General features: G+C 58.8%; 1 protein-coding gene across 6 annotated transcripts in view; it reads right to left on the reverse strand.

Annotated features, from left to right (window-relative positions):
- Positions 1 to 2,772: 2,772 nt before the first annotated feature.
- KIF21B (kinesin family member 21B) overlaps positions 2,773 to 24,145 on the reverse strand; it is an 85,713-nt gene continuing 64,340 nt past the window's right edge. For 2 of the 6 annotated variants that reach the window (XR_013634885.1, XR_013634883.1), the window contains 13 exons: positions 23,769 to 23,826; positions 22,834 to 23,039; positions 22,203 to 22,277; positions 21,431 to 21,544; positions 19,591 to 19,629; positions 17,776 to 17,912; positions 15,963 to 16,143; positions 14,980 to 15,144; positions 14,002 to 14,119; positions 12,780 to 12,950; positions 11,399 to 11,598; positions 10,542 to 10,746; positions 2,773 to 9,954 (listed from right to left, as the gene is read on the reverse strand). Coding sequence is in view for 3 of the 6 variants with exons in the window: in XM_078849836.1 (XP_078705962.1) it covers positions 9,900 to 9,954; positions 11,399 to 11,598; positions 12,780 to 12,950; positions 14,002 to 14,119; positions 14,980 to 15,144; positions 15,963 to 16,143; positions 17,776 to 17,912; positions 19,591 to 19,629; positions 21,431 to 21,544; positions 22,203 to 22,277; positions 22,834 to 23,039; positions 23,769 to 23,826 (1,519 nt within the window). In the remaining 3 variants the exon portion in view is untranslated. Of the gene's footprint in view, positions 9,955 to 10,541; positions 10,747 to 11,398; positions 11,599 to 12,779; positions 12,951 to 14,001; positions 14,120 to 14,979; positions 15,145 to 15,962; positions 16,144 to 16,882; positions 17,041 to 17,775; positions 17,913 to 19,590; positions 19,630 to 21,430; positions 21,545 to 22,202; positions 22,278 to 22,833; positions 23,040 to 23,768; positions 23,827 to 24,145 lie in introns of those variants that run through there. The other 4 variants (XR_013634884.1, XM_078849836.1, XM_078849837.1 and 1 more) reach the window with 4 other exon arrangements.

Raw genomic sequence — 24,145 nt, forward strand, 5'->3', positions numbered from 1 at the left:
TTTTTCCTGCCCTGGTCTCTCTGTGTCCTGGAGAGAACAACAAAGAGACACAACCAAAACCTTCCCCCACAGATTTGAAAGTATCTTCTTCCCTCATTGGTCCTTTTGGTCAGGTGCCAACCAGGGTATTTGAGCTTCTTAACCCCTTACAGGGAAAGGAGGGGTTTTGGTTTTATGCTACCCTTAGTTGTATGTTTATGACAGGGTGGGAACCCTGGTGTCCTGCAGGCCTGGTGAGAAGGATTAGGGCAGCCTGGGGATGAGGCTCCCCTTGGGGAAGGACATGCATTCCTGAGCCCTCATGCAGCGAGGGGGCCCCTGCAGCACAGGGTGCTGCAATGCTCTTGCTGGCTTCCAGGTGATGGTACCCTGGTGAAAATCGTGCCCCTCCTGCCCCACCCCTCCGGCCAGGAATCCAGCAGCTGGCCTGTCAGCTCCATAAGGAAACAGCTCCCTTTGTAGGTTCTGCAGCTACCGCCCTTTCCGCTCCCCTTCGTTCTCAGGGCAGGGCAGCGTCAAAGGAGGGGCTAGTTCTCCCCAGGCCTTTCGTAACCACAGACTAGCCCCCGCCGGTGCGCTCACCAGATTGATGTTCACTCCCCCACTGGACAGCGAGATCCAGCAAAGCGGGCGGGAGGAAGGGACCCATCCATTACTGCCTTCCAGGGGTAACGCCCCAGTGGGGGCTCCTAGAGGGACCACCCAGCTCCCACAACGCTAAATCCTACCCGCAGCCCTCCCCAACTCTGCTGGGACCCGGCCGCTCTTTATTTAGCAATGGCACAGGGCCGGCTAAAGCTGTTCCCAGGGTCTCCTGGATCCCCAGCTGACCGATGGGACAGGGCAGCCCAGACCGAGGATGCAGGATCTCGCCCTGGGGTGAGCCCTTTACATCTGCAGTGCTCAGCGTGTGCCAGGGCCGAGCCCCGGCACCTCTGGGCCTGGCAGATCAGAGCCCCGGCCCCTCTGGGCTTGCTGCATCAGTTAGGAATGTAAAAAAATTGCTTGAGGCCCTGCACTGCCCATCTGGTGTGTGTAAGCAAGCTCCGTAGCCAGTCCATACCTGGTCCCACCTGCGCCCACCCGGAGAGTGTCATTGAATATTCCAAGCAAGACTAGAGAGTTTAAAATTGACAAGAGCCGATGTCTCAGCCATCTCAGCAGGGACTTAATATCACCGTCAACCCCTCCCAGCCTTCCTGTGACACAGCTCTGACCCTCCCTGAAGGGATCCCGAACTGCGTGGGCCAGTTCATCACCGAACCAATTTACAAAGACAAAAACTTTGCGTTCAGTGTGTAGGGGATCAAAGACCAACAACCTTCTCAGCTGCAGGGTGGGAGCCATGATGGGCCGAGTGAGAAAGATGCAAGAACTTGAGGATCTGATGCTACTGGGCTTTTGAAAGGTGATCTAGCCCAAACTAACTTAAGAGGCAATGCTGAACCAGTGAACAACCACCTCTACAAGAGAGAGGCCTGGGAAGGGACTAGCTGCAGATTTTTGTGAATTCAGAGGACAGCAGTGCCAGGACATTGTGGACTATTCTTCAAGCTATATGGACACAATGTACTTGAAAGACATAACATGTTGCAGTGCTATTGAGAAACTGAAGTGCTCGTTTGCTCACTTCGGTATCCAGAACTAGTGATGGACAATGGCCCACAATTCACTGCAGCAGAATTTAAGTCAGCCTGAGTGGAATTTGATTTTGCTCAGAGGGGTAGCCATGTTCATCTGTATTCACAAAAACAACGAGGGTCCAGTGGCACCTTTAAGTCTAGCAGATTTATTTAAGAAACCCACTTCTTCAGATGCATGGAGTGAAAATTACAGCCTCCTCACTCCTGGAGTAGGTTCACAGCTGGGCATCCCAGCTGGAGCTAGATAAGGGCTGAGCTCCCTGGGCAGGCTGGGCTTATCGCATGCCCCCTCCTTGGCATTTCTGGGGGGAAGGGGGGGCGCACAGCATGCTGGCCTCCAGGGATCCTTGGGTGGCAGCAGGAGGGCACCTACAGTTAGGTAGAGCCGGACAACACCCAAGCCCCCTTTGTGCATTTCCCTCTCTGTGGGCCTAAGTGCCCATCTGTCCACTGGGGGGGGGGGAGAGGGGGGCAAAGGGAGGGTATGTAACCCACACACCTCCTGGGTGTGGTGTTCTGTCCCATCTAGTGGCACTGAGCCCACTGGCAGGGGGAGGGGGGAAATGAGTCTGCTCTACAGTCTTGGTTAACAGCTGGCTTTTAGCTCATACTGTAGAGGTTCATGCACCAAGCTCTAGAGGTCCCCGGTTCAATCCTGGACAAGCCCCCACTTGTAACGCCGACAGACCCCAGTCGTCGGCAGGCGGGATCGAACCTGGGACCTGTGGAGCTCAGTGCATGGCTCTTAGCTAAGGCTGTAGAGCAGACCCATTCTCTCTCTCTAAGTGGTCTCAGTGCCGCTAGATGGGACAGACCACCACACCCAGGAGGTGGGGAGGTTACACGTAAATACAGGCAGGGATACTGCAGTCTAGGGGGAGTCCTATAAATAGTGGGTGAACGGGGTTTATTGTGACTTCGTGACTGTGGCTGGAGGCCCCCCCTCCAGCTGGTGAGCCAGCCTCCCTCCTTTGGGGCTTTGTGCCCCGGCACCTGCTTGAGCGGGGTGAAACTCTTGGTGTCTACGGGGGAGGCTCTTCCCACCATCCCAAACCCTGGCTTCTCGCCCATCGGCCACCTGCCCTTCCCTACGCAATCCCTCCTCATACAGAGCAGCCCCACGCCTCGGTTTCATTTTGGTGCGTTTATTTACGAAGACAGCGCAAGGAACAGACACATCCATCGGGAAAAACCATGTACAGCTTGAGGCTTCAACAACCCCATTTACAGTGATACATCGAGGTATAAAATATATACACACCTTGTCCTATACACAGGACACAGACCGCCCCGCTGGATCACACAACCCAGAGAGAGAAAAGCCTTAGCAAGCGTTGACAGCTCCAAAAACATCCCAGGGCAAGAAAAGGCACCGGCTGTTTGCAACACTTGTACAGTATTGACACAGGGTGAGGGCTAAACTAAGTGACCAGTGTGAGGTCTGCTCCGTCTCTACTGGCTGAGGCGCCATACACAGCTGCTCACGCTCATAATGCAGGGCAGGAGTAAGCTCACTATCCCATCACCAAAAGAACCTCAGTGTAAAGCAGTGCTCCTTCCTGCCCCAGGGGGTGGGGGAGAAATCACACAGACGACTACACCAAAGGCCAGGCATCGTCCCAGGGTAAAGCAGGGCTGTAGTGTAAGGTGGAGGAGCCCCCGGACGAATGCAGCTAAGAGTTGCAAGGCTGGGCACCGGAAGAATCTCCTGGTGGAACTGTGGGGAGGGGTGGAAGGATCCCTGCGCGGGGTCAATCCCAGTGCCAATGGCCCACTGCCTTTGCAGAGGCACAAGGCCACTGATGAAGGCCGTTCGTCCTACCCTGCTGGGTCTCGCAACCCAGCTCCCCCAGGAGAGAAGCTTTGCCCAGAGGCTTTGTTGTTAGGGCTGAAAGGGGTGAGAAGGGAAGGGGAGACGCTGACCATGGGATGGCACCAGTCAGCTCAGAAAGAAATCTGACCCTTGTGCTCTTTGGGGGAATCGTACCTGAAACGGGGGTCAGCGGGAGGCAGGATGGGAATACGGCCAGCAGTGTGCGTGTGTGGGGGGGAAGGGCTGAGAGTAAAGGACCAGGAAGGAATCAGGGTCCTGGGAGAGGATCAGTGCCAGGACACATCCTGGTGCTCATGAGAATCCACCTTCCAGTAGGGCGGCCCCAGGTTTGTAACCCTTACGCTGGGGAGCTCTTCCAAGTGAAGGCCCCTGCCTCAGGGACCCATCCCTGCCCAACATAAGGGCTGAGAATGGAGCCCCCAGCAGGGGGGTTACTCCTAGGTCCTGAGGAGCACGAGGGATGGGAGGGACCCCTCAGGACGACAGGCTTCCCCCAGGGCTTTTGGGGGCTAAAGGAGTCTCTGTTCCTGGACTGGACATGCCAGGTCACCAGCGATTAGAGGGAATGGGGCTAGCAGCGGCTCTGCGGTGCTAACAGCTAACTGGGGGCCTGAAAGGGGTGAGCCGTGGGGTGCTAGATCTTCATCAGCCCTGCCCCTACAGCACAAACAGCAGCAGATGGGACAGAGCGAGTCCCAGCTCCAGGAGGGTACCACAGCCAGTGCTGTGAACGGAGCTGTATGGCCCGCACGGTCGGGAGAGGACAAGGGTGGAGCAGTTGGGGTGGGAAGCCTGGCAGGAATCTAGAGAGAGCAGAGCAAATAGCGCAGAAAAAGAGCTGTGGCAACCACGAGTTCAGTTGTCTCCATCGTCAGTTAGGGCATCCTCCCTGGCTCTGGCCCCCCAGAGAGGTTTGCATGAGCAGGGTCTGCACAGACAGCAGGTAAAGGAACAGGGCCCGTGGGTGCCACGCTAGGGGTACATGCAGTGCCCTGCAGCATAAACACAAAAAAAGTCATTCCAGGCAGCTCAGACTTGTAACTTCCATCGTCTCCCCCCGGCTCAATTTCACCACCGGTCTGCAGGAGGCACCATTGCTGCAGCGGCCTTGAGGGCTCCCGGCACTGACCTGCCCCCCCCCCCCTGCGGAGCCGCTCCCTGAATTCAATCCCCCTTCATGTGCAGTGGGTAGGGGAAGGTAGCCACTGGCCTGTCGAGTCTTGGATGGTTTCAGGGCCAGAAAGGGGGATGGAGGGAGAAGAGGCAGGAGCAGGGTGGGGAGAGGTTGGGGGTCAAATGCAGATGCCATTCATAAGGGTGGAGGTTACGCATCTGTAAATGAGTGTGTGCCGACGGGCCTGACTCATGGCCCCACAGACACTGCAGTGACAGGGCAAGATCAGAATCAGGGCTCGGGAGACGCAGCTCACTGCCGCTCCCAGGCCCTCATCCACCTTGGGCTCCTTTCAGCCCTGAGTTACTGGGCTACAGCCTGCCCCGGGCGCTGCTGCGAACGCCAAGGAGACTTGTGGGGGTGAATTTATCTCCTGAGCCCTCGCTGTCCTGCCCCGTTACCTGCTTCCCATCACAGACACACCAATTAAACTCTCCCAGATCACACACGGTCTCGGTTACCTTCACTCGTTGCCCCTGCATGGAGGCATTTGTTCCCCATCTCCCCACCTTACATGGTAACATCAGGGATGACTGCACCCAAAGGGACCTCTTGATTTGTGCCATCCTCTTCCCTGTCCTGCTGCCTGAAAGTACAATCACGTGCAATCACTAGCAGGCAGATTTTGAAGACAAGGAACAAATAGGACTCCTTAGTTCTTCCAAGAGGCTAACGCGCCCAGCTACTAATGACAGCAGGGGTACGTTGGGGGTGTGCTTTGAGTTACTGGCCCCCAGAAGGGGTGCAGCATATATATTTTAGGGGAATGGGCTTCCCCTTTGATTGTACATTACAAAGCTGCCCCTTATTCCCAAGATTAAGCGGCATTGTGCTTTCAGCTGGGGCTCTTCCAGGATTTGTTCCCTGGCTAAGAGGAAGGATAGTCTTGTGCCTAAAAGTCCAGGGAACAGATCCTCAGCTGGTGTAAACCATCCTAGCTCCATTGATGAATCTGTGACCATTTTCACCAGCTGAGGATCTGGCCCGAGATAAGGGAGGGCATTAGGATTCAGAAAGAGATGGACATTAATCCGAACGCTGGGAAAGAGTCCCTGTTAGGGGACGTTTCAGCCAAACACAAGCTGTATACATGAGCTCAGGGGAAATTCCATAACCCTGCTCTTACATGGGTCCTGAATATGATGCCACAGGAGGCTCTTGTTAAATTAGGGTTAAGTGCAGCCAGATCATGGTAAAATCGGTCACTGCATGGTTCCAGATAAGGAGCCATTCCCAGGTGGCCACGGCCAGCGTCAGGACCAGGAGGGTCGGGGGGCGCGTACTGGTTTCACTAAAATGCAGAGGGCCCCACTTCGGGTGAAGTGAAAGACCTGGGAATCAGCGTCAGGCTGTCAGTGCTTTCACGAACAGGCAGCTGGGGGGTTGGCATGGACCCTTCTGGGCTTGCAGCAGGACTATTGTGGGCTCGAGAGGCATTCCGATGTCCGCCTGGCACACGCTGGCTCAGGGTGGCATTCGGAGCTCCTCTTGACAACCTGCAGACAGGGCCTCCATGTAAGAGTCAGGGTCATGATTTTCAAGAGCGGCTAGTTGTTTCAGGGGCCCAGTCCATGACCCCTTAAAGAGAAAGCCGTGAGCACCCCGTTTGGAGATCAGACCCCTTTCAAGTGTCAAGTTGGGCCCTCCAACAATCAGAGGTCCTTTTTTAAAGGCTAAGGGGGGCATTTTTCAAGCAGAGCAAGGGTGCGGTAGGTCACCCTGCAACGCTAAGGCAGGACAAGCCCCCAGGACCCGAGCGGCTCAGCAACGCAAGTGGTGATTCCAGGACAAATTCAAGTTTCAAAATCATAAAAAAAAAAAGTTTTAAAAATGGCTCAGACCATGAGGTAGCTTAACCGAAAGAACCCCCCTCAAATGACACCCCTCCCAATGAAAAAGAGACCGTCCGCACACACACAGAGCTACAGTACAACACAGCCCCCGCCTGCTCTCCCTTCCACACAGGGAGAGGAGCCGGCAGGGGCACCTCAAGGGAAGGGCTGTGCCCAGCACATGGGAACGGACAGTGGACACACGCCAGGTGCCCGGTACTGGATCATCTGATGCTGGCTGGCTGGGCGGCCTCAGGACAACTTGTGAGGAAATTTCCATCTTTCAACCTGCTTGTTCCTATTGACCTCCTGTGGGGTTTCGCCGGCCGGGAACGCCACGAGATGCAGTCGCTCGGTGCGAGACAGAACGAGGCCCAGCCGCCACGAGCACTCAGTCTTGCAACGTGCTGGGGTCACTGGAGCAGAGCTGCCTGGGATTAGCCCCGAGGGAAAGAACCAGGGAATCCCAACAGGTGGCTACTGGGCTACATGCAGGTGAAATCTTCCCCTCTCATGCAGCGACCCGCACTGAGTCCCTGATCCAAAATCCATGGAGGTCAATGGGAGACTTTCTGCTGGCTTCGGATCAAGCTCTTAAAGATCAGATGAAGCCCCACTGAAGCAGACACACTGCTGCCCTGGCTCCCTCCTGCCCCCAGAGCCATTCACACCTGCCAGGGCGGAGCAGGTGTTACATTCAACAGCCATTGTGACAAGCAGAGACTCAGGCAACATCCGCCAGGGTATAGGCCACCCACCCGCGTCTCAGAGCCCCTAGCTCAGATCCTTCATTTCAGACCATTCACGTTTGCTTGTCCCTCGTTGCCAACTGGAAAAATCCAACTTTTCTCTCCCAGACAGTTTAATCCTGTCCCATCGGGGGGGGGGGGGGGGGATCTTGGATATAATCCACTCTCTCTTGGTGGCTGGAAGGCATCACTTCAACCTGCGTTCCCTTCCCCCAGGCCATCGGCAGAGCCCTGGGGACACTTCTCCTTTCGTTGGTGGCAGCAGTGGGAGAATGATGGGTGGGTGTGATGCGTAGCTGAGCAAACCAAGTCACTGTGTTTGGGTCCCACCAGAGCCAGCACCCTGGCAGGACTTCAGAGCTCCCCATCCCAGTCAGTATCCAGATGCTCAGAGGCTTGATGGAAATGAACAATTTTTCCCATCTCAGAACCACTCCAGAGCAGCAGCGACTGGAGGCCATTTTTACTTTGTGCAGCAGGGGGCGATCACTGGTTTGGCAGGGCTCGCTACTGCAAGACAGATTATCAAAAGGCAAAACAAATGAACGAAGAGGCTGGTGCTGTTTACGAAGTGGAAACGTTTCCTGTCCAATGTATCAGTTTCAAAGGAGGTCAAATCTGGGGTAAGAACCCCTTGGTGTTCTCCTTCGATCTGCCGGGTAGAAGGAAACCCGGGGCAATCCCCTGTTAACCAAGGACACTGAAAGTCTTGCATCCTAGAGAACACACAATCCATTGCTGATGGGGTTAGCTGAAGATCAATCAATAAAACCAGAGTCCGGCCGCTGCTTCTTATGTGACGGGCGGAGCGACGCAAGAAACGTACCTGGTGGAAAGGGCCAGCCTGCTGCCGTTCCCTCAGGTCCATTTCGCAGCAAGCTCTGCACCCCAAGGGCATTACATAGCAGCGAGAAGCTGGCTGACGAAGGTTCTGGCTGCACTGGGTGTTGGCTGCGTGGGACTGGGACTCTTTAGCCAGTCATTAGGGGAGGAGGGAGCGAAAGACCCCAGTGACAGCGAGTCCATGTGCTTTGGGGAGTGTAGTGCCGTGGATGCCCCAGAGGAAGTGGGGCACCCAAGCGTGGTGGGGGAGATGGTGGCAAGAGACCTTATGCAATTTTGACCTTTGTAAAACTGAAATCTGGGGTGACCGTGGTGATTTAGTGTCTTGTGCCATACTGGCCGTGCAGGTGGGTGGCAAGCAGAGCATGGGCAGGCCATGGGCAACCCCTCATTGCCCCCCAGCTCTGATAATGCACCTCAAGTCTCATGTGGGCCCCTCCCGCTACCCCCATCTTTCCCTTCATCCAACTCCATTCTAGCCCTGCCCCACTCCCCGCTGCAGATCCCGTCCAGAGCACCCCACGCCCTCCGCCTTTGCCAAAGCGCCTCTCTCCTGACCATATAACCACCGCCCGTCCTGCCCTTCCACCCACTACTCTAGACCCAGACCTCTCCCAGGCCAGGCCCCACAGGCTGGCAGGCAGGAATCTGTCCCAAGCAAACCTAAACCCCTCCTGTGAGATGGTGCGGAGAGCTTACCCCTTTTCCCAGCATTAAAGCCTTTCGCAGCTATTAAAAATCCCCAGGTCCCAATCAATTCACAAGGGTGCTTAAAAAATTCTTTGAAACCCCACTATAAAAGCTTCAATCCCTTCCCGCAGCAGCTGGGAATGAGCTACTCCCATGCTCAGCAGAGATGGCACCAAGCCGGATGTCCAAATGGGCAGTGGGGACCACAGGGAACAGCGAACAGACCAGTGTGCGATGAAGGCTCAGTCGGATGTGTGGGGGGGTGCCCAAAGAGAACAGATCCAGAAATTCCGCTTTTCCTTGGAGACGCCCACAGGGATTTTCCCCGATGTGCCAGCTACCTTCTCTCCACCCCTGGGGCAAAAGGGGGGATGCCCTGGCTCAGAATGAGGTGGGTCAGGTGCAGAGGTCGACATTTGCCAGACAGCATGCGGATTTGGTCCAGCGACACAGCAATGGAGCTGCTGCCGGAGCTCCTTGCAAGGAGCCCTAGTGCAGCGCCAGGGCTGGGAGGCCGTCTCCGGGAGTGGGTCGTTCCCCAGCAGTGCTCCATGCACCCTGCTGGTGCCAGGCTGGGGTAGGCTCTGAGCGCGGCCCTGGGGCGATCTTCGGGCAGCACACAAGCCCTCTCCGTATTTCGGTACCGGCCGGCAGAACCCAGCTCTGCTGAACGATGAGGTGTAGAGAGGGGCGCCTGCAGCCGCTTCCAGGGGGAATGAGACCCCAGGCACCAGGGCGGTGCGGAGGCCAGCAGCAGGGTGCAGGTTGCAGGATCCTTCATGCACATCCAGGCTCCGGGGTGTGGGGGCACTGAATAGGCTGTGGGGCAGACTGGAACGATCCCGTTGAGTGTCTCAGCTCAGGGTCCTCCCCAGGGCTGGCAAGGCCATGTCCTGAAGCACTGCCTGGCTACGCCCCAGTCAGCAGAAAGCCCTATGCATGCTGGAAACCCAGCGTGGGGCTGGACGGCAACGACGCACAAAGACCCAGCCGAGACACCATCACCCCAGAGTCCTGGGAACTGGGGCACATGCAGGCCAGGCCGCTCCCACCTCTTCGTGGCCGGGGAGAGGGGCTGGGGCCTGGGCCTGCCAGGGAGCCTGCCAGTCGCCCTGGCTCCGGCCTTTCCAGCCCCTAGGTCGGGCCATTCAGGAATCGTCTCCTGCTCCAGAGCTTCACTGTCATGTCACTGGGGAAGGAAGAGAGATAGAGAGGAAGTGAGGCCGGGGGGCTGCCCCCACCTGAGCCCCGCCCCAGCTAAAGAGAGGAAGCACAGCGAATACAATCAGCTGTGGGCCACGTCCTGCCCGCAACTCCCCCGCTCCCAAAGGCATCATGCTGCCGCCCAGGAGAGCCAGGCCGCTGTGCACCAGCGCAAGGAGAGAGCAGATGCGCCCAGCTGCCTGCCAGCGGGATAATCCCCAGAGCGCCAGTAACGGGGCACTGGGCCAGAGCGCAGGCTCAGCCAGTGGCATCTCACTGGCAGTGGCCAGGGACGTGGATCCCCCCAGCAGTGGCCCAAGAGGAGCAGTAGTCAGAGGGGCAAACCCCATGCAGCACTGAGCCAACTGCTGGAGCCAATCACCCCTTCACAGAAGTTTGGAGGGGCCGGGGGAGCTGCCAGCCCTGGCCCCCCTTCCCTACTGCTATAAGGGGGCAGGCAGCCCGCCCCAGGGCAAAGGCATAGAGTAACCTGGGGGGCAGGGAGGGGCCAAGAGGACAGTCTCCTCTTGCAAAGAACTCTACGTAGGGGGAAAATCCAAAAGAATCTCATACCGTTAGGAAGCAGCTGAGACCAGAGCGGAGAGGGGAAGGAAGAGAGAGAGAGAGAGAGAGAGAGAGAGAGAGAGAGAGAGCAGGCCAGAGAGAGCAGGAGGAGGGTCAAGGCAGGCTAGTGGCACGCCCCTTTATGGCAAGGACGCGGCGAGGAAGGCAGGGGGTGAGCCCAGGCACGTAAGTCCATAGCTTTACCCGGCAGTCACTGCGGCACAGAGAGAAACAGAGGGAGGAAGAGAGGAAAAGAAAGGAAAGGAGAAAAGGGAAATGGTCGGAAAAGAGGAGATCAGAGACAGTGCCGGAGACATCGCGAGGGGCGGGCGTGAGCTCAGGGACCCTCTCTGGGGGCCAGGGCTGTGCACAGAGGCCGGGGAGCGGAGGGAGGGGGCCGTGGCGCTCTCATTGGAGATGCACAAGGTGCCCTCGAGGAGGAGCTGGTGCCCAGCAGGCAGGAAGCCCGTTCTCTGCGCCGAGGGTGGCAGGACCAGCGGCACCAGACCTGGCAAGCAGCATCCCAAAAGCATGGCAGGGCAGGGCAGAACCAGCGCTCGGCCTAACGGGATGGGGCAGAGGAGCCTCGCTGTGGGGCGGGCTGACAATGGCTGAGAGATGGAGGAGAGAGGCTAGATGGTTGCAGGGCCCCCAGCGCGCTCCCCCCGCCCCACCTGCTGCCCCACACTAAACCCGCTTGCAGCCGGCTCCCATCCCTCGCTCCCTGTACCATTCCGGGCCCCGCTATCTGGGGGGCGCAACAGTGGGTTTGGAGAGCTCCTGCGGCTCTGCTGCACTGGGGTGAGCTGGGGGTCAGACCTCCCTCCCCTATGCCGCAGGGGCCTAGCCCCGCCCACGCCCCTCACCTGGAAGCAGTGAATATGTGCTTGGAATTGGTGCAGACGGCATTGATGGGGCTGTCGTGGCCCTTGATCTCCCCAACGGGAGTGAAGTTCTCCACGTTCCAGACCTTCACCATGCCCCCACGGCAGGCACTCAGCAGCATGGGGCGGCCGGGGACGAAGGCCAGGGCGCAGACCCAGTCCTTGTGTGCGTTGGGGATTTGCTGGCAGGTACAGAGACAGGGCAGAGCCAGTGAGCGCCCTCGGGCCGACAGCGCCCGACCCATGCTGCCAGCTGGGACCATCAAGACCCAAACCGCCCCCCTGAGCTCTGGGGCAGGGTCAGACCAGCAGCCAGAGCCAGATCCTGGGTTTGCAGCTGGCTGCTGTTTCTAGAATGGGCTGAGGCAAACACCCCACATCTGCACAGTGGCTGAGAGCTAGAGCTGGAATTATAAAGCTCTGCTCAATTTCTCATCAAGCAGCAGCCGAGGATTCGAATTCAAGACAACAGGACTCTGGTGAGCTACAGAAGCAGCTCAGCAGGAGAGAAGAGGGCTACGCCCCATGAGACAATTGCTCATTGGGACTGGCCAGAGGATCTCCAAGCTCCGATTAATTCACGGCGACCATGATATGACCCCAGAATATGAGACACACAAGGCGAGCGAGGGAATCTCTTTGACTGGACCAATTTCTGTGGTGGGGGAAGGGACAAGTCTGCAAACTCACAGAGCACTTCTTCTGGGGTGGGGCTTGAAAGTTTGTCCCGTCCACCCACAGAAGCTGGCCCAATAAGAGAGATTCCCCCCTCCGTCCGCTTTGGCTGCTGCTCTATCCCCGACCCACGGAGCCGCCGGAGGCCGTCCCGGCAATGCTGAGTGCCCCGACTGAACTGGGGAACCAGGCACTGCGGCATGTGGGGCCCAGAGACCAGAGCCACACTCACGGGGATCCGAAATAGGGAAAACGCCGAGCGCTATCTACCCGCAGATCAACCTGTCCCCCTTCTCCATAGGCCACTGAGCCCTTCAGCCGTAACAGGTGGGGCACAGCCCTATAGAACTGGCTACCATGCATTGCCCACGGCTGTAAACTGCCTTCAGGACCCACCATGCCAGCCACTGTGGTTTGCAACCCCCAGGGCTCTTCCACTGCCCGGAGGCCCTGTGTGCAATGTAGGGATGGGGTCCCTGCATCTGCCCTCTGGTCCTCTACCCCCAACATGGCGGGAGCACGCTCCAGATTGTACAGTGACACTCCAGCAGTTCTACATCCTTGCTCCAGCCCCTGGCACCGGCCCTCGCTCTCCAGCACACGAAATGGCACGCTGCGGGTCTAGGCCCATCTAAATGCCGCCCCCCGAGCCCAGCAGCAGGGCCTTCCTGCTCACCCCACTCCATACCTGGAGGAGCTCCTGCTGCTCCAGGTCCCACTTCTTGATCCCGTTGTCCCTGGAGCCGCTGAAGAGCACATCGCCTTGGATGGCCAGACACTCGATGCCGTCGTAGTGCGGGGGCTCGAAGTTATGGGTGGGGCCAACGTTCCCCACCACGCTGTCCGCGATCTCAAACATCTGCAAGGCAACAGCCCGGAGGGCAGCCGCTGTGAACCCCGGCGGCGAAGGAGACCAGCCGCTCTCGGGTCATCTGGCCAGCAACAGCCCTTCCCGCAAGGCAGGGGTACGGCTAATGCATCCGACCACACAGCTCCCACTGGATGCTGAGCCAGGGCCCGGCGCAATGAGACAGGGATGGATTGGCAGCGGCGGGGTTCTGCCTGCTTACGCCAGGCCACGATCCTTGCGGGGAGGCCATGTGGAGACACGATGGCTCAGTGCTGGGACACAGGTCACTGGTTTGAACCTCGCCCGGCTCAGCTGGGACTGGAAATCTCCACCTCCTACAATGGTTTGGCGGCCGACGTGCGGGCGCAGATCAGCGCCTGGCTGGCAGGGGGCCACGTTGCAAAGACAAAATACCCCCTGGGAGACAGGTCCAGCAGAGGCCACAGAGGGCAGGCTGAGGCCGGTTCCACCTTCGCAGGAGGCACGTTGGCAGGGGGCGCGGAGGGAAGGCCTGGGCCGGGCACCTGGAATTCCGGTCTCCAGGGCTGGCGAGCGGCCCGGCACTTTGAGACACGGCAGCTCCTCCAGCATTTCCCGGATCTGGGTTCCAAGACGCTCTTAGGGGCAGTGCACAGATCCTGCTCCCTGTGACCCACAGAGGCACCTGGCAGACGGGGGGGACAGGAAGGCTGGCCAGCTGCAAAGCTGCCAGGTCTTTCAGGCCACGAGTCCTGGGGGGCTCATGGCATTTCTCAGACCCTGGCGGGATTTGCAGATGTGCTCAGCGCTGGCCTCCCTCTGCTCCCGCTGAGGTTAACAGAACGGCTCCCTCCCGCCCACCGTGAGAGCAGAGTTAGGCCGACACCAAGCGCTCTGGACAACCCCACCCAGCGTGTCCCCTCCTCGCCAGGCCTTTGGTGGGCAGCGAGCCCCTGTATCTGGCACCTACAGGAGATCGGCTATGCACGGGGCTGGGGAGGGCTGGTGCGAGCAGCGGGTCTTGGGCTCAAAGGCCCCTTGTGCTGCCCATGAGCGGGAGGGAGGGAGGGTCCCAGGGTACCTTGACGTAGTGATCCTTGGAGCCGGTGATGACCAGGTCGTGGTTGCTCGTGGTCTGGTTCACAGTCAGACACATCACGGGCCCGATGTGGCCGGTCAGCTTCCCGATAGGCTGCAACCTACAAGCAGGAGCCGGGGCCGTCAGGGTGTGGGGCGTGCTCAGCAGAAGACGCTCGTTCCTGCAGGCCCTTCGCTGGCCCTGTCTCCAAGGCTCTCAGCAGGGATCCTTCCAGCCCCAGGCCCCTCTCCACCATCCCGAGCAGAAGTGGGGACCTCGGGCTCCAGGGCGCAGAGCACGGAGCACCCTTGGCGATACCATGTCCCTCAGCACCGTGGGCCGTGATCCTGGCCTCAGGCTAGGGGTGGGGAGCTGGGTTCAGGTGCAGTGCCAGGGGGTGATCAGCTTGTCTGCTGAGCCCCTAAGGCGGGGTGGGGAAACTTACGGCCTGCAGGCTGGATCCAGCCCGCTGGTTAATTTCATCCGGCCCGTGGCGCCCTCCCAGACCCCCCACCCCCTGTGGGGCTGGAGCTGCTAGCACCGGCTTGCCCCACTGCAGGGGAAGCCCCAAGCCCCTGCACCCCTAGAGGCAGGGGAGTGGCCTGTGATGGATTTTTTTGTGGGTCAATGGCCCGTGACAGAAAAAAGATTCCCCAACCCCGCCCTAAGGGCTGCAGCTGGGAGAGGAGCGCGGGGTCCTGCTTTCAGCCACCCCTGGGCCTGATCATCGGCCCCAGCAGCTGCTGCAGTGCAAAGCCCCAGGGCAGACAGGCCAAGCTGCTCCACGCTGGGGTTTGTGCCTGTGCAGCTGCTCCCGGTGCCAAGTCCAAATCTGCCCCGCCTCAATAACAGCTTCCAGGCCGGAGGGAGCGGGGCCCAGCCCCGCCCAGCACGGCGGCTCCCTCTGCCTGGGCAGCAGCCGGCTCCCGCCCCACAAGAGCTGCCCTCGCCTGGGGGCCCGAGCCCCGGTGCTGCCCTGACCTGTTGAGCTCCCAGATGCGGACGGAGTTCCCGGCCGCGGCGTAGAGCATGGTGCCGGCGGGGTTGAGCGCGATCTGGTTGATCTGGTGCTCGCCCTGCACGCTGGCGATGGTGCGGGTCGTGGTCCCGGCACAGGCGTCCCCGGAGATCACCTGACCCGAAGAGCTAAGCCAAAGAGACAGCAAGAGGTGAGCCTCAGGGCAGAGACCCTCATGGGGCGGGGGGCAGGTGAAATGCGGGTGGGGGGGGATTTACACAGTGTGCAATGGAAGATCTGGTCCATTGTGGACTGATTAGAAGGGTGGAGAGCGTCTGTCCCCAGCCATCTAGAGGGCAAAGCAATGCCACTTCCTGGCCCCATGCAGTGCCAGTGGTGCCAGGATGAGACCCCCCCTCAGCCCCACGTCCCCTCAAACCAGGAGCAACGGCACAGCAAGGGTGACCCAGGCAGCAGCTCTCGGGGGGCGGCCCCAAGGGAGGTGCCTTGCCGAGCAGCCAGCCAAACCCACGCCCAGGGGCGGAGCAACACAAACCCCGCCCCTTGCCTGGAGTTGATGGTGACAGGCAGCCCAGGCCCGTTCCCGCCAGTCTGATTTTAGGTCTGGGGAAGGACTGCAGGCAAGGAGACGTCTCAGTCGGTGGCTGGGCACCAGAGAGAGGGGCTGATTCGCTGGGGTCTGGAAACGGTGCTGGCAGCTGCAGATGGGTCATTACCCATCCCTGATCAAAGCAATCGTAGGCAGTAGGGTGCACGGGGCCCCCTGAAACAGACTAAAGAAGCAACTGCCTTGAGAGCAGAGCACCAAGCCACAGAGCCTCCGCGAGCCAGGCCGGGCTAGAGCGACCAGCATTGCACCGTTCCTAGGCTCAGCCCTGCAGCCCGCCTGGCCTTTGCTATGCTGCCCTGGGTGTGGGACGCTGGCAGGGCAGCGCGTCGAGCTCGGCCAGGCCCCCAGAGCAGCCTCAGCGCGCCAGGTACCTACGTGAGGGTGCGGACGCACTTGGCCGAGTCCCGGATATCCCACACCTTGATGTAGGAGGTGGAGACGGTGAACACCAGCCCCGAGTGGCTACAGTACTTGATGGACACCACATTGTTGGGGTGGCCCTTCAGCGAGGCGATTTCCTGGCCCGTCACCAAGTTCCACATTTTACAGCTCCGATCTGCGGGAGGAGGCGGGAGCCCATGACACTGTGGCCCCTTCCTGTCCTCAGCACAGGAACCCCATGGCTCCCTACCCTCCCACGCTGGCCCCCAGGGGTGCCCCAGAGGCGAGGAGCGAGCTCTGTCCCTGTGGCCCATTCAGCCCCCTGGCACCTCCACCAGAACTGCAGACAGGGGGAGGGTCTATAAGTGCCGGGTGGGAGGTGACACCCAGCCACTAGGGGCTGGGCAGAGGCCCCAACAACTCACTTCATGGGTGTCATGGGGAGGGATAGCTCAGTGATTTGAGCATTGGCCTGCTAAACCCAGGCTTGTGAGTTCAATCCTTGAGGGGGCCATTTAGGGATCTGGGGCAAAAAACTGGGGATTGGTCCTGCTTTGAGCAGGGGGTTGGACTAGATGATCTCCTGAGGTCCCTTCCAACTCTGATATTCCATGAGTCCATGTCACCACACAGCTGTTCAGCCATAATGACTTGTGCAGCATTACTGCCCTCTACTGGGGGGACCCAGAACTGCACAGGCCTGCTGTGGCTTAGTTTTCAGAGTAGCAGCCATGTTAGTCTGTATCCGCAAAAAGAACAGGAGGACTTGTGGCACCTTAGAGACTAACCAATTTATTGGAGCATAAGCTTTCGTGAGCTACAGCTCACTTCATCAGATGCATTCAGTGGAAAATACAGTGGGGAGATTGTATATACACAGAGAACATGAAACAATGGGTGTTACCGTACACACTGTAACAAGAGCATCTATTCAGGAGACACCATCATAGGGCCTAATCACATCAGCCACACTATCAGAGGCTCGTTCACCTGCACATCTACCAATGTGATATATGCCATCTTGTGCCAGCAATGCCCCTCTGCCATGTACATTGGCCAAACTGGACTGTCTCTACGTAAAAGAATAAATGGACACAAATCAGACGTCAAGAATTATAGCATTCAAAAACCAGTCGGAGAACACTTCAATCTCTTTGGTCACTCGATTACAGACCTAAAAGTGGCAATTCTGCAACAAAAAAACTTCAGAAACAGACTCCAACGAGAGACTGCTGAATTGGAATTAATTTGCAAACTGGATACAATTAACTAAGGCTTGAATAAAGACTGGGAGTGGATGTGTCATTACACAGAGTAAAACTATTTCCCCATGTTTATCCCCCCCTACTGTTCCTCACACGTTCTTATCAACTGTTGGATATGGCCCACCTTGATTATCACTACAAAAGGTTCCATCCCTCCATCCCCGCCCGTGCCGCTCTCCTGCTGGTAATAGCTCACCTTACCTGATCGCTCTTGTTACAGTCTGTATGGTAACACCCATTGTTTCATGTTCTCTGTGTATACAAAATCTCCCCACTGTATTTTCCACTGAATGCAACTGATGAAGTGAACTGTAGCTTATGACTACAGAAATTTGTTAGTCTCTAAGGTGCCACAAGTACTCCTTTTCTTGTTGTGGCTTAGGGGGCTCTCAGGCAGGCCGGTGCCGTCCGAGCAGGAGGCTCGTGTCCTGTCCTCGCAGTTCGGGGTGGCTCAGCTACTCCCCTGGGTAACAGACTCACTCCCCAGCGATCACACCCAGCGCTCAGCAGCCAGCCCACCCCTGCACCCCTGAGGTGTGCACCTTTGGATCCAGAGAAGAGCAGCTCGTCGGTGGCATCCACGCAGAGAACAGGCTTGGAGTGTCCCTCCGCCATGGATATGCACTGCAGCGGGGCTGTCCGAGCGCTCCTGGCACTGCCCACGGGGTTAATGAGGCCCCTTCCATGAGAGAGAAAGAGAGCAAGGGCGTCAGCAAGGGGGCACTGGCTGGGTGACCTAGGACGGAGCAGGGGCAGGCTGGCTCCGGACCCAACCCCCAGAACCTCCAAGCTTGAACAAACTGGGGCCTGGCTCCAGCTGTGCTGTGGGGCATAAAAGAGCACCATGGCCAGCATGGGGAAGCGCCCTCTCTCCATCTGACCCACTCCAGTTTCCCAATGAGCTTCACCCCAGTTTGGCAGATGGGGAAGGGATTTTTAAAAGGTCACATGGCAAATCAATGGCAGAGCTAGGAAAGGAGCCCAGGGAGTTTTCGATCCCCCCAGAACAGGGAGAGAACTCAGGAGTTCTGGCTCCTGAGCCAGGAGACAATCCTGTCTCAAACCAGTTCTAGGCTTTGCCCCAACAACAGCCAATGGGGCTGTGAGGGGAGTTCAGAGGGAGGTTCCAGAGCGCTGAGCACATGAGACTCGACATCCCTGAGGAAAGAGCCCAGGTGGAAGAGCCCGTCATGGAGGGAATCAATATCTCCAGAGCAGCTTCCCAGCCAGGATCTCAAAGCACCTCCCCTCCTCCCAGCGGGGTTGGATTAAGGTGGGGACAGGGAGGGGAAAGGGCTAGCCCAGGGTCACACGGTATATTTGTGGCATGGCTGGAATCGATTTTTCGAGGGGCGCGGAGTACCCTCTACTCCAGCTGATGGTGCTGAGGGTGTCAGAGTCAGGCCCACGGTGTCTCAGATAGGCACCCAAACGCCAGTGGGGAGATGCTCCTCTGCCAGCCTGGCCCTTTTGATGTGCAGGGCATGGGGGAGGGAAGAGTTGTCTTCCTTGGGCTAGTGTAATTGGTTCTGTGTTGCTCATGTTGCCAACCCAAGCATGCTGGGGGCAGAGCCAGGGCCTTAGCGCACCCCATTAGGGGAACTCTGGGCTGTGGCACAGTCAGCAAGCAGCCCCTTGGGAGGTTGCAGTGAGTTAGAGCAACCCCAAGGCTGCTCTAATATATGTGGGAGGCTGCATAGGCCTCAGCAGCAGCCATAGGATCCTCAGTGCCAAGAGGCTGCACCCCAGGTGTTTAATCATTGTGCCTCGGTTTCCCCATCTGCGAGACAGGGATAACAATCTTGACCAGCCTCGCCATGGGTGTTGGGAGGCTGAAGCCCCGTTTGTCAAGTGTTTGAGATGTTTGAATTGAAGGTGCGAGAGAAGAGGACAAAACATCATAGTCTGGACCCCCCCAAACATCCACCAGCTCCAACAGCTGGACTGCCCTGCCTCTTGGAGCTAGGCTAGACACAGCGCAAGTTATCATCCCTACCCGCCCTGCCCTCGAGGCAGAATAGAGCATGCAGCTGGCCCCATCCAGTCAAAGCACCGTACGCTATTTGCTTAAACACCCAGCACCGCATTTCAAGACAATGGCTCAGACCTTAAGGCTCTGGAGACCAGAGGCAGAAAGGGACTTCCACAGCCGGACACGGCATGCCAGGGCCATGCGGGGCAGCAGAGAGAAGGAAAGAGGGACACACAACAAGCAAGAGCCACACCACGACAGAGTCCCAATAGATTTAGCAAAGAAGCAAGGCCCAGAGATTGGCCAGCACAGATTCAGCATGCAGGGCAACGGGAGGGAAATGCAAGAAGCAGGAGAGTTCTCATCAACAGAAAGTTGTATGTACCTCAGCACCTCCGAGACAGAGGAATCGCTGTCGTCAGACCTAGGGACAGAAAATTAGCAGGATTATGGGAGAAAAAATCCCGGATGAGAAAGGCAGTAGCAGAGTCAGAGAGTGGAGCGTTGTTATTGCATCCAAGCTAGCGGGGTAGAGAGGGAGGAGCGGACACAGAAAACCAGAGAGAGGAAAGGGGCAGAGGAGCAGGAAGGGACACGTGGCTCGGACACAAGATCTTTCCGGCTGGGCTGGAGTCGTTCAGCCAGAAGGGACTGTTACAATCACCCAGTCTGACTTGTACAAGGCCTCGCCCGGGGATTCCTGCATCGAGTCCTCATTTCATCTCCCATGGTCCCCCCTGTCCCATCACTGCCACCAGCGATCCAACCTAGCCCCCCAGGTTTCGGGGTCCAGCCGGGGCGTTCTGACACAGACCTGCTCTGCGCTATCGTGCAGTTTGCTAGCAGATGGGATGGGGACGGGGGGCTATTCCTGAGCTGCAGGCAGCACCATGGGCTCCCCCCCCCCCGGTTACAACGTCACCTCCAAACTGGGATTCTGCAAGGAGGCAGATGGGAGGTGGCTGCTGCCTGCTCCCCTAGGGCCAGGCCCTCAGGGGCTGTAAATCAAAGCAGCTCCGCTACCCCCACGGCAGCTAGGCCAATTTGTACCCACTGAGGGGCTGGCCTGTGACTGTCAAAGGCGGTCCTAAGGTGGACTCGATCCTCCGTGGAAACCCAGATTCCCACGGGAGAGCGCACGCCCCCAACCACCAAAGGGTCACATCCCCTGGCACCAGGAGCAATCAGGGAGCACCGACGGGACCCTGGTGGAAAGTTCGCCCCACACAGAGCAGCCATATCACCTCCTGAAGGGGCCCGGGGCCTGCGAGCAGCCGGTGTCTCCCCACTGAACACAGCGGGAGGGGGAGCACGGCCCCGAAGGGGCAGGTGCAATGGCATAGCCGGTGCCCCCAGAACCAGGGGTGGGGCCAGCTGGGAAATAGCTTCCCCACCGCCTGGGGACCCCTGCCAAGCCCAGCGCCAACGAGCCCCACGCTTCGGCGGGGACAGGATGGCGGCTCAGCGTCCTCAGCTAACAGCCCCCTGGGCCCACCTCACCCGCTTTAGAACTGCGGCCAAACCCACCCAGCGGCGTCACTGCGGGTGAAACTCCCCCTCTGATGGCCGCCAGCGTGACGGCGGCCATCTTGGCCAAGACACCGGGGCCCTCCAGAGCTACCAGCAGGACCTGAGGAGCCCAGGGCCGCTAGCGGGGCCTGCGACTGCCCCAGCCCCCCAGGGGATCCCCACGGGCCCAGCGGGGGCCCTGGCACTGCCATGTGTGCGCGCACAGCGCCAAGGCCGGGGCACCGCGTCGGGCCTGGCCTGAGGGCTCTGGCAGTGCAACATAACGCCGAGCCTCTGGCGGGAGCGTCTGCAGGGAGGGCACCTGCCGCCCCAGGCTCGCAACAGCAGCTGCTTCTGCCTGAGCGAAAGGCCCAGGCTTGGCCGCTCAGGGGCAGCCCCGAGACAAGGTCCAGCCAGTAGAGGGGGGCCAAAGACCCCCACCCCCCATATCAGTGGGGCCTGGCATAGGGCTCCTGCCCAGGGAGACGCTGCCCCGTGTGAGGTTCTAGTGCACCAGGATTGCAGCTCTCTGCCTTCGCCCGGGTCAATTCACGAGCCCGGGGTGGACTCCGGCTGGGACTGCCGGGCCCCGGGGCAGAGCGGGGATGGTATCAGGGGGCAGCCATGGGAGTCACCATCTGCCATTCACTGCTCTTGGGCTGGGCTTCCCCGGAGATTCACGCCCCCACCCACTCCTTGCCCCGTGAGACTCTTACTTGTCCAGCGCGGAGCCCTGGCTCTGGTTGCTGGTGAGGCGGGAGAAGACATTGCGGTCGTTGCGCGGCCTGGTGGGAGGGGACGAGGGAGGCGTAAAGCCAACGTCTGAAGTCCTGAGCCGGGGTGTTCAGAAAGAGACCCACGATTACAAACCTACCCCCTTGCCCTATTCCCCCCACCCCTCCACTCAGCACAGGGAGGCCTGCAGTGCCAGCCCATGGTGAAGTGATTATTCCCCTCTATTCAGCACTGGTGAGGTCACATCTGGAGTATTGCGTCCAGTTTTGGGCCCCCCACTACAGAAAGGATGTAGACAAATTGCAGAGAGTCCAGCGGAGGGCAACGGAAACGATTAGAGGACTGTTCTCTAATCGGCTGTTCAGTGGTGGCAGATGACAGAACAAGGGGCCATGGTCTCAAGCTGCAGTGCGGGAGGTCTAGGTTGGATATTAGGAAACACTATTTCATGAGGAGGGCAGTGAAGCACTGGAATGGGTTCCCTAGGGAGGTGGTGGAATCTCCATCCTTAGAGGTTTTTAAGGCCTGGCTTGACAAAGCCCTGGCTGGGATGACTTAGTTGGTGTTGGTCCTGCTTTGAGCAGGGGGTTGGACTAGATGACCTCCTGAGGTCTCTTCCAACCCTGATCTTCTAGGATTCTATGGTACAGCTGGATCCAGCACTGAGCTCTGTGCCAGGGCGCTGCCGATTGCACAGGCCGGTCCCCGACGGGGAGCTAGGCCCATGTGCTCTCCAGCTGCTCCCCAGCTCACCTGGTCGGCTGCCCCCGGTCGTAGGACTTCCTCCGGGTCAGAGGCGAGGTGTCTGAGCCACGGGACTGCCTAGGGCTAGAACAGAGCAAGACCTGGTCAGCAATCGCCCCTCCTTGAGCCCTGGGCCCTTCAGCACCGAACAAGCCTACCGCAGAGCAAGCGAGCCAAGAGCCCTGGGGCAGCACGCAGATCCACCTCCCGAACCAGGGGCCCAGCAGGCTGGATCAGGCCCCGGCAGGGCCCAAGGTCAGGCCAGTGGCCCCGGCTAAGGGTTTGTGTTTTGACTGCAGGTCCTGTTGGCTTCATCACCGAGACTGCTGCCGGACAAGGCAGCTCCATGCCTTTGATAAGGCGGCCATGGAGACTGCACGCCCAACTCTGTCCCACAGCGGAACCCAATTTGTCCCACCTTCCCCAGTTCCCGTCCCCCCGACTGCCAGTGCCACAAACTGTCCATCCAGGATGGGAGAGCAAGCCAGGAGAGCTGGCCCCACCCCTGCATGCTGGGGACAGGCTGGGTTGACCAAGAGGAGTCCACACTCAAGGCTCCAAGGGCAGAATATGATGGCCCAGCCCACCTCGCCCCCCAAGAGCCTGTAAGTATGTGGAGCCAACGCTTGCCAGGGCTTACAAGGTGCTGCCGCGGGTGGGCAGGCTGATGGTGCGGGAGACCTTATCCTTGTAATAGGAATCTCGGATGGAAAAACCGATTCCGTCTTCTTTGATCTCCATGAGGGATACCAAGGACTTGGTGATGTTCTTGGTGGAGATGTCCAGCGTGGGTCCCAGGCACTCGGCCGACACAGCCTTCATCTGGCCTGACAGCTTGGGTTCCCCCTATGGCAGGGCAGAGGGAGAGGAAGTCTGAGAGGGGAGGAGTTCACTGCCCCAAGGGTAGCACATGGAGTGAGTCTGGCACCCCTTGGCCACTCAGTTCAAAGACGACCCTGGGCCGAGCACTCAGCAGTGGCAGATGTAGGAAGACCTTTCAGTTGGGCCCTGGTTGCCAGCATTAACGCTTCATACACACATTAGTGAGGGCAACAGGAAGTACCCCCCGCCCCCGTGCTAGGCTAGAACATGCCCTGTATGGCCAGGGCACTGGAGCAGCTCTCCCAGGAAGATTCGGCACATGGAGGGACTGGTCCAGTCAATTAATTGCTGGAAAGGGTGCACAGCACCAGGGTATCGTGTGGGTTTTATTTGCTCCCAGAGGAGGGGTAGGCAGCACAAGGACACCTTCCCTGGATTTAGGGAAGCCCAGTACAGCCCAATGATGTGACATTTGGGGGTTTCAAGTGGGGTCTACCGCTCAAGGAGCCATTTATAGGGCCAAAGTAACACGCCAGGCACGGACGCCACCAGGAGACCAGACCCCAGGCTATTTCAGATCCAGACCCAGCTCCTCAAGGCATTCCAGCCATGGAGAAGACACCAGCCAGGGGCCACCACCCAGCTGTGAGCACAAAGGGAGAGGGGTTACAATGGACCGAGGACCCCACACCCACATCCAGCCGCGGCCACCTGGACTATGTTAAACGGCCCCGTCTGTGGCCGTGAACTGACCTTGAACTTGAAGTCATCCTGGCTGGCCGAGCCCTTCATGGTGAAAGACTGGGAGAAGCTGTAGGGAACAAATGGTTCAATGGCCGACTCCCTTAAAGGTTTTACCTAAAGCTAAAGGAAGAAACCATTGTCCATCACCCCCACCCCATAACACCCTATCATCAGCCTGGCTACGGTTCCTCCTCCCATTCCCTGAGGTACAGCCCATCCCCTGGTCCCTTTCAGGGCCCTCTCCACTCTCAGCTCCATCTTGCCCCTGGTCCTCAAGAGGAATGATTGCTGGGATGGTTCTGTACAGCCCCTGCACGCCTGGGTTTGAGCAAGGCCAGTCATCGTGTGTGGGTTGCGTGTGCACTGTCCGGTCACATGTAGGAACT

Source organism: Lepidochelys kempii, chromosome 21, assembly GCF_965140285.1.
Source record: "Lepidochelys kempii isolate rLepKem1 chromosome 21, rLepKem1.hap1, whole genome shotgun sequence".
In the NCBI taxonomy this organism is placed as follows: Eukaryota; Metazoa; Chordata; order Testudines; family Cheloniidae; genus Lepidochelys; species Lepidochelys kempii.